Raw genomic sequence first — 9,817 nt, forward strand, 5'->3', positions numbered from 1 at the left:
GCAATGTTTGATTTTAAAATGGGTTTCAAAAGATGAATTTTGATATTTAAATTTTTCAAGTGATGTATAATTTCTGATGATTTCTTAAGTGTGAAGAGAAAAAAGGCAACAAAGAAGACTTTTTTTGACAAAGGTCAGAACTCCTGTTATGATGTAGGTTTTTGAGGTACACTCTTGCCATACATTAATCTATTACTTTTCCTATATAATTATTAACAAAAAAGGTAAAATATTTATTCAGGAATCTTAGACCTTTTCAACGATATATGGTTTGTAATTATTAGATTAGGATTTAATTGTAATATAGTGAAGTAAACGGAGGCGTCCCACCGAGGGGTCGGGTGGCAGTTAAAAACTGCAACGTGTATACATTTTTTTGTAAATCTGACTAACCAAATACATTTCTAACTATTTTCTTTTCTTTTGATACCCCAGACCCAGATTCGTCCTGTATGTACATATTTTAAAAATAAATAAAATAATTTATAATTAATGGACTACAATTTTTCCCGTACGTGCAGATCGTCCAATCATCAAACGACAACGGTCAGACCTGACCAATCACGTCACTCGGTGGGCGGGTCTAGAGTGTGTATTCGCAATGACAACAGGAAGTGGCTGCACACTGGTTTAATCTCTCTCGCTGTTTTATACACTATTCGTCTCAGCTGACTGTTGGAGAGCCGCGCAAGATTGACAAGACGTAGAAACTCATGACTACAGCTTTAATCGATACTCGCCACGATGACGGCGCGTGAACAGGCCTGAGCTCGGTTTCACAGAGAGCAGCTCGACGCTGGATATCGCTAACGTTATTTAGAGGAGAAGCAGGAAAATATCCGGAACATTAAACATGCCGGGTCTAACATGAAGGTAACGCCTCTGGCTGGTTAAAATGACCTTTGAAGTGGACTAGAGTCAGTGTCCTGAAACATGATATGTGTCTTCGTACTACATACTACAATATTTCACACAATCCACGGAATCAGGCTGCATTATAACGATTCGCGCTGAATTGGGGTATTTTTAGGACATTAAAAGCTTTATTATGACTAAAAGTATGCGATTGCTCCATTCAGACATGAATTACTTATTTACAACGACATTATTTCACATTTAACCACACACAAAATAAGATTTATCCTCCTAGGTTGTATTCAAAATGACATACTAGTGTGCTTCTTACTGCATTATTAGCAATATGTACATTATTTAGCCTACTTAATAGTCTATTCTACAATCAATGGCATGTCACGTGAACTCAAAAAGTTACATGTTGAATTGAGCGTGTGCAGTTGAGTTATTACTTTGTAAATAAAAAATGCTTAATTACTGTCTCCCCCCTCCGATTTTGTGTAAAATGTCTTACATTTTGGCAGTTAAAATCGATTGTTGTTTATAGTGGGACGCGACAGGAGCGCATTGCATTGTGGGAAACACATTTTGACACATGAAATATGTATTTTGTGCAAACTGAAAATTCGCACTATTATCATGCCATTAATCTGGTATAAGTATATTATAGTACGCCATTCTGAAAGAAGCCATTGTGATCATGACCTGGGTGTTTGACTTAGTTTTTTTCTGCTGAGCTCTCAGTGGTCACATGGTCCAAAATTCACATGTATCCAAGTGTACAAGAATGAAGTGGAAATTGTTCAGCTTTTGGATTATTGGGAAATGATGTCGCCTCTCATCGTAAACTGGTCTCATTGTGAGCTCAGACTTCCTTGAGAGAATAAGGAAATGGGATATTCCCGGTGTAATGTGTGCTTGAACTCTTGTGACCGTCAGCCGGCACACCTGTCCTCAGTCAGGCCTCATGTGACAGGCTCTTTCTCACACACAGCTTGTTTGTTTGCGTAACACACAGGTGGAATGTTTTCTAGATCGAAAGGTGTGTATTGTATTGTCACATAACAGTGAGTAAATAAAGTCGTGTGACTTGTTTGATGTTTCTACAGAAAGTACAGTAACTCTTATGGTATTAAGCTTGATTTGAATATGCATGTTAGTAATCTTTTTCATGTAAATTAATATGCGTATGTGTGTATATATTTATATATATAATACTTTTATTTGGCAAGAACTCATTAAATTGGTCTAAAATGACAGTAAAGTCATTTACAATTCAGATTCAAAAGAACAGCGTTTCTTTTGAATCTTTTCTTCATCAAATAATCCTGTAAAATTGTTTCACAGTTTCTACAGAAACATTAACTGAATACAGTTTTGATAAAAATTAAACATGTTTCTTAAGCACCTAATTCAGCTTTGCCATTACAGCAATCATTTTTATTTTTATATTCAAATAGGCAAGAGTTTACTTTAATTGTGATGGTACTTTACCATTTCAATGCTGTTACAGTATTTTACGTGGCCTTCGTGAACAAAAATACACTTTATTTAAAAAACCTTGATCTATTCGACTGTGATAAGCTCTTAAATAATATATAAATTGCTTTGTTTCAATCAGTCTCTACAATAACTATAAAAATCCTTATCCAGTAATCTGAATGACTGGAAATTACTGGTATACTCCAGAAAAGTTGTTGGGGATCCTGTACATTGCACTCAATTATACATCAGAGATTACCATTGTATTCCCATGATACAGGAAAAATAAATAAATAATTAAGATAAGTTGATTTAGGCTTCAATACTTGAAAATGTCCAAATAAAATAAATAATATTAATTATATTTTTATTGTTGTTGTTGTTGTTATTAAATTAATGTTTTTGAATATGACCTTTAAAGTGAGTGTTAAAAGATGACCAATATCGTCTTAAAGAAATTAAATATCCATTGTCGACTGATATCAATAAATTAAAAAATCACCAATAATAACTAATATGGTAACAGCATTTTAAGCATCTCAAGTATCTAACCTGTTTTCTCAATATAACTTCATATATTAATGCTTTGGTGTCCCTGATGTCAGAAATCTGATTTCATATTCAGCATCAGACATTTTTGTGGCTTTGTATGCTTTTTTTGGACTGGGGAAGGTTTCTGAGAATCACAGCGTGTTGTCATAGCACAGTTTTACCAAGAAATGAAGGAAGCTCTCTTTCTGTCTCTGTGTTTCAGGCTGAAGTTCTTCTGTAATGCTGCTATATTCAGCCTGAACCATGAACTCGGTGTCTCCCAGTGCCGTTCAGTACATAGTGGGCGGCGGTGTTCATGAGGACAAGCCCTCGGCGCAGTCCAGACGCCACAACGGCCACGGCTCAGCACCTGACGGCCTCAGAGAAAGCTCTGGAGAGCCCGATGAAGTGGATCGCCTGAAAGCCAAGTTCATGTCCGCATGGAACAACGTCAAATATGGTTCGTTTTCATGCATTTGTTATGGTTTGCGAACTGGTTTATATGTCTGACACAAATAATGACACAGACAGTAAGTTCCTTTTTTCCCGGGCTATTTTTGAAGTCAGATGTAGAAGCACATGTTCAAAAACGACCACAACAAATATCACTGACTGTGTCTTAGTTAAGTTCCTGTCTTCATTTTCCCAGGCTGGACCGTTAAATCTAAAACCAGCTTCAACAAGACCTCCCCTCTGATCCTCCTGGGTCAGTCCTATCTGTTCAATAGTGAAGGTGAGTCATGTGATCTGCCTGAGAGCCGCCATTGGTTGAGTCAACTTAACGGAATAGTTCACCCAAAGTGAAAATTCTGTCATTGATGACTCACCCTAGTTTCGCTATAAACCTGTAAGAGCTTCATTCATCTCCGGAACACAGATGAAGATATTTTTGATGAATTCCAAGAGCAAAATGTTGAATGTTGTATTCTTTCGTTCCCTAATTCTCAGATGAGGTGGATGGTTTCCGGCAGGCGTTCGTGTCGTGCGTGTGGCTCACCTACAGGAGGGAGTTTCCTCAGCTGGAGGGATCCAGTCTGACCACAGATTGCGGCTGGGGCTGCATGCTGCGCAGCGGACAGATGCTTCTGGCGCAGGGGTTACTGCAGCACCTCATGCCTCCAGGTCTGACCCACTGTCCCATTTCTTCATTTGTACCTAAATCCTTTCTGAAAAACCAATTGCTTTTAATAAATATAAATAGTCACAATAAACACTCGTAGTTAAAAGAGTTTCTGTGGGTCTTAATTCACCCTTCCACAAATTAGGGCCTTAAAAATGTCTTAAATCAGACCAAAAAGCCATAAATTAATAAGGTTGTTTGCATTAAATATTGCATGCACTGCAAAAATGATTTTCTTCTTCAGTATATTTGTATCTCTTTCCGGTGCAAATATCTAAACATCCTTAAATCAAGATAGGACGTCTTGTTAACTGAAAAAACAAAGACAATTAACTGATTTTACACTAGAGATAATAAATATAGGTCAACAGGTTTTGAATTAAGCTTTGACCTAAGTAGATTTTTCTGAGCCCTTTGGCAGATATTTGATCTGAACTCACTTCATTTTTATCTGTTTCTTTAGAAAACAATCATTGTATAATTTTGTATCTCAGGTCAATTTATCTTGATTTAAAAATGATTGAATCATTATTTTTTAAGAACTTAATGGAGATTGGGAGGAAGTAGCATTTTGAAACTTTTAAGTGTTGCTAATAAAACTCATTATCTTTCATTTTATTGTGTTTACATTTAGTGAATATAATGACATGTTTCCCTCACTTTATTCCTTAAATTGTCTTTACTTGGTCTTAAAAAGGCTTTTGAAAAGTCTTTAATTCACCTTTATAAATCTTGCAGAAACCCTTAGTTAATTAATATAATCCATAAGCTCTTTAATAAATATATATACCAATGTTCAAACATTTGGAGACTGTAAGGTTTGTTAGATTATGCTCTCCTATGCTACATTTAAAACGTTAATATTATTAAAAATATTAAAATTATAACTGTTTTTAATGTGTTGTAAAATGTAATTTATTCCTGTGATGCAATGCTGTATTTTCAGCATCATTCCTCCAGTCTTCAGAGTCACATGATCTTCAGAAATCAGTCGAATATACTGATTTGATGCTCAAGAAACATTTCTGATTATTATCAGTGTTGAAAATTAGAAATTAGAAATGCCTTTACCGTCTCTTTAAATGAATTTAATGTACGCTTGCTGAATATAAGTATTTATTTGACTGACCTCTGTAGACTCATGCTGTCTTCTGCTCTCTGTATCTCAGACTGGAGGTGGGCAGATTGTCATCCGCTGACAGATGTGGATTTCGAGGTGCTTAAGCCTCGCTCGCCCTCCCGTCCGGCTGCCATGTCTCTTCCGTCCTTCAGCTCTTCCTGGACCAGCCCTATTTCCCAGAGAGACCCGAGCTCTGGCAGCAGTGAGGGTCACAGGCGGCCCCCGGCTCAGTATCCTGCAGCCAGCCATGAGCCTCAGCTGGAGGCTTTGCACCGAAAGGTGGTGTCTTGGTTTGGTGACCATCCCTCAGCTCCTTTTAGCGTCCACCAGCTGGTAGAGCTAGGAAAGGAGTCGGGGAAGAGAGCGGGGGACTGGTACGGCCCGTCCGTAGTGGCTCATATGCTAAGGTTAGAGAAGAGAAAATGAATCTTATCATATTTAGATTTAAAAGCTTCTTTTTAATAACTGATCTTTTGTCCTTTTGTGATTTCACGTCTTTTTGTCCTTCAGAAAAGCAGTGGCTAGAACCGCTGAGTTTCACAACCTGGCTGTATACGTGGCACAGGACTGCACGGGTGAGGCTTCATGTTCAGTCTTGTGGGTTGTGCATCATGCGATGGTTTAGTGAAACTGAAACGCTTTCCTGTACATCTTGAGCTCACGCTTCTGCTTCTGTGTGTGCTGCAGTGTATAAAGGAGATGTCATGAGGTTGTGTGAGTCGCCACTGACACAGGATCTGTCCGAGAGCTGGAAGTCAGTCATCATTTTAGTGCCAGTACGACTGGGAGGAGAATCACTAAACCCCTCCTACATCGAGTGTGTTAAGGTACAGATACACCCACACCTGCATGGAGGAAAAAACTGAACTGAAATATATAAATCACCAAAACCGATATTATAGTATATTTGTATTAATATTGAAATAATAACATTGTTATATATGTCTGCATCAAATTAAATTTACAAAAGTGATTTTATATAAATAAAAATCATATTATATGCAATTAAAGTGTACTTTAAATGTTCAAAAACATTTGTGAACATAAAATGTCAAAATATGAATTAAAATGTTTCATCATCATTCAGCATAACACATTTGTATGTTATATTATAAAAATGATTAATTTTCACAGCACTAAAGTAAATCATATGTCCCCCTTTTTTACTATATGATTCTTTAAAATAAATATAAAAGTAATGTATTAGGGGGTTACATTTTAATTGGAATGATCAAAACATTAAAAAAATGTGAATCACAATATATTTTGTGACAATCATCGCAAAATTCATGATGAGACAAACACATTTTTATATATATTATATTATATTATAATATATTATATATGTTTTATTTTATTTATACTAACCTCTCTTTTTTTTCCTAGAACATTCTCAAGTTAAAATGCTGTATAGGAATTATTGGAGGAAAGCCCAAGCATTCCCTGTTTTTTATTGGCTTTCAAGGTACGTGTCTATAAAGAGTAGTGCTGTCAAACCATTAATCGCATCTAAAATACAAGCTTCTGTTTACATATGTTTTTGCATACTGTGTATATTTATTATGCATATATAAATACACACACATACAGTTCAGTCCATGTATATATTCATATAATTATAATTGATATATATTCAAAATATGTATATATAATAAACATAACATTTTCTTAAATATATACATGCATGTGTGTGTATTTATATCTATATAATAAACACATATATTATGCAAACAAAAACTTGTATTTTGGATGCGATTAATGGTTTGACCGCACTAATTAAGAACTATGTTTGGATATGTTACTGCCTTCCTGTCTGCTCTCTGATTGGCTGCTGTTCTCTGTCTTCCAGACGAGCAGCTGTTGTATCTAGACCCACACTACTGTCAGCCTGTGGTGGACGTCACCCAAGGCAACTTCTCTCTGGAGGTGAGATGGAAAGCAACAGTGCATTTGCATCAGAAGACATTTTCATTTTGAAGTTTGTGAGGAACTGAAGCTGCATCGGTCTTTTCTCCCGTAGTCTTTTCACTGTAACTCGCCCAGGAAGATGAACTTCAGTCGTATGGATCCCAGCTGCACCATCGGGTTCTACGCGCAGACTAAGAGAGACTTTGAGTCTTTGTGCTCAGCGGTCAGTGAAGTGAGTGTCTTGTTTGAATCGATAAGATGTATGTTTCTTGGAATCAAAAAATTGAAATTTGATACTTTTCTGAAGCCATTTCGGAATGAATGCATAAATATCAAGAAGCTGAAATAAATACTACTATATATTTTTTCATATGTTTTTTGTTCTTTTTCAGGCTTTGTCATCTCCTAAAGAGAAGTATCCCATCTTTACATTTGTAGAGGGCAGGGGACAGAACTATGGACTGGAGGGGCAGAGCGGGGGGTCCATGGACGGTCCTGCAAACATTTTCTCATGCAACAGAATGAGCAGGAACAATAAGAGAGGAAGCACAGATGAGTTTGTGCTCCTGTGAGGAGCGTATCGCGTGTAACACCGACCCCACACCAGTGATGCTGCACCCAAACTTCATAAAACTGCTGTTCCTCGCATCTGTGCACTGCAGAATATAAAGCAAACCTGGCACTGAGATTCTCAAGAAAACCTGTCCGAGTCATGTTTCACCCCGAAACCAAAGAAAAACAAAGAAATTATGGTTTGCATAAAGAAAACGTTGCATTTTCCTCCAATTTATCATTAACATAATGCCAAAAAAAATCCATTTATCTATAATGTAATGTAAAAAAGCTATATTATTTGAATTGTAATGTGTTTTTGCACTGCCTTTAATTTATCTAATTTATTTAGATTGCTGCATTACAGTATGAGCGTGTTTTTGCATTACATTAATGAGAATTTTGAGAGGAAATGTGAAAATGTAATAATTCTAAAAATAAAGTTAGCTTTCTTAAAGCGTAATATAATTTTGGGGTGACACCTGCATTTCTTTGGTAAACTTCTCCATCAGTGTGACATTTGTTCATGAATAGATGAGAAGCATTTCTTATCACTGCATTTTTTTTTTCAGCTGATTCAGCCACATTAAAGAAATGGCTCACCCAAAAATAAAAATTTAGCTTTAACTCAGTTTGAACAGATTTTGAGAAATTTAGCATTACTTTCTCACCAACGGATCCTCTGCAGTGAATGGGTGCCGTCAGAATGAGAGTCCCAACAGCTGATAAAAACATCACAGTAATCCACACCACTCCAATCCATCAATCTTGTGAAGCAAAAAGCTGTGTGTTTGTAAGGAACAAATCCATTACTACGGTATTTTCACTTTAGACTGTTGCTTCTGGCCAAAATATGAGCCCATAATTCCATCAGTTTTTGCTTCCTCCAGTGAAAAATGTGCCTCGTTATGTTGGTTTTCATTTCACAGAATGTTAACTGATGGACTGGAGTGGTGTGGAATATTGTGATGTTTTTATCAGCTGTTTGGACTCTCATTCTGACGGCACCCATTCACTGCAGAGCATCCATTGGTGAACAAGTGATGTAATGCTGAATTTCTCCAAATCTGCTCTAATGAAGAAACAAACTCATCGACATCTTGAATAACCTGAGGGTGAGTCAGTTTGCAGCAAAATTTCATTTTTGGTTGAAGTATTTCTTTAACGTTGTATATATCTCATACACACTAACATTTTGTCTTATACACTGAACACATGATCCTGCTGTTGTGTTACTGTCTTTAAAAAGGTATAAGGGTGCTCTAAGTTGTTGTTTTTTTCCCCTGAGTGTGCTCATAACAGAGCTATAGGAATTGTGGGTAATTATGACATTGAATAAACCTCCTCTTTGCTGTATGTTATGGCTACTTTTCTAACTTATGTAAATTATAAATCTCTCAGCTTGTGTCCTTGAACTGTGTGTGTTTTTGTTTTAAATCATTGTGCTTCATTTGTCACCAGTTTCTCTTATTTAATAGTATCTTTTTTACGGGAAATCACAGCCGTAGTACCTCCTCGAGCTCTGGAAGTTGTGTGGCATTGAGTCTGATGCTGGAAGCTGTCTGAATAGTTGATGTCTGATTTGCTTTTGTTTGTTCGGGTCAACAAAATTAGCTGTTACTGTTCAATCGTATTGAAGCTGTTCATTTTATTTTTACAACTTGTATTTTTGATCATCGCTCTGAAGATGCACCGGATGAAGCTGAACTCCTGTCACTGTTTGAACAATTGTTTTTTTTTTAATAGTTGTAGATTTTTCATTGTGTATCTTTTGTCTTTTACATTTTGGACTTTGTCCCGCATATGGGACCAGTGGACAAGAGATTGTGTGGACTTTTGTTTATTGTGGACATTTTTTGTTGTTGTTGTTGTTGTTGTTTTCAGAATTGGAAGATGGAAATGATCAAGTAAATATAAGAGAGAAGTAAATTTGTTATAATGCCCCAATTGTCCTCACTGAGTATATGACATTAAAATAACGAAGTATTTTTAAAACCTGACCTGACATCTTTGAGTGCATCTTGGTACCATTGAGCAGGAACACTATACTGTCCTGTTTGTTTGAGCTTGCTTTGAGTTGCTTTTTTGTTTGTTTTTGTTTTAACAAAAGTGTGTCAAAAACAGAACAAATATGATGAAATTTGTGAGATATATGTGACCCTGTAATAAGTAGCATGGTTATATTTGTAGCAGTAGCCAACAATACTTTGTATGCCATCTTTTATGCCAAAAATCATGTTCCATGAAGA

The 9,817-nt window shown here is 36.3% G+C and overlaps 1 protein-coding gene across 1 annotated transcript; it reads left to right on the plus strand.

Moving 5' to 3' along the window:
• The first annotated feature begins 592 nt into the window (after positions 1-592).
• On the plus strand, positions 593-9,568 carry atg4da (autophagy related 4D, cysteine peptidase a). Its single transcript, XM_052545924.1, has 11 exons — positions 593-873; positions 3,092-3,328; positions 3,518-3,601; positions 3,817-3,990; positions 5,158-5,515; positions 5,619-5,683; positions 5,796-5,935; positions 6,495-6,573; positions 6,958-7,034; positions 7,129-7,248; positions 7,409-9,568. The coding sequence occupies exons 2-11, from the start codon at positions 3,133-3,135 to the stop codon at positions 7,586-7,588; spliced, it is 1,473 nt and encodes a 490-aa protein (XP_052401884.1). The 5' UTR covers positions 593-873; positions 3,092-3,132; the 3' UTR covers positions 7,589-9,568.
• The last annotated feature ends 249 nt before the right edge of the window (positions 9,569-9,817 follow it).

The sequence above is a fragment of the Carassius gibelio genome, chromosome B1, assembly GCF_023724105.1.
Source record: "Carassius gibelio isolate Cgi1373 ecotype wild population from Czech Republic chromosome B1, carGib1.2-hapl.c, whole genome shotgun sequence".
NCBI lineage: Eukaryota > Metazoa > Chordata > Actinopteri > Cypriniformes > Cyprinidae > Carassius > Carassius gibelio.

What these genes read in the sequence shown, in the direction of transcription:
- atg4da (XM_052545924.1), top strand. Translation starts at nt 3,133, where the DNA reads ATGAACTCGGTGTCTCCCAGTGCCGTTCAGTACATAGTGGGCGGCGGT. An exon ending in CCTACATCGAGTGTGTTAAG is followed by an intron (nt 5,936 to 6,494) that starts GTACAGATACAC and finishes TTTTTTTCCTAG; the next exon opens with AACATTCTCAAGTTAAAATG. An exon ending in TGTGCTCAGCGGTCAGTGAA is followed by an intron (nt 7,249 to 7,408) that starts GTGAGTGTCTTG and finishes GTTCTTTTTCAG; the next exon opens with GCTTTGTCATCTCCTAAAGA.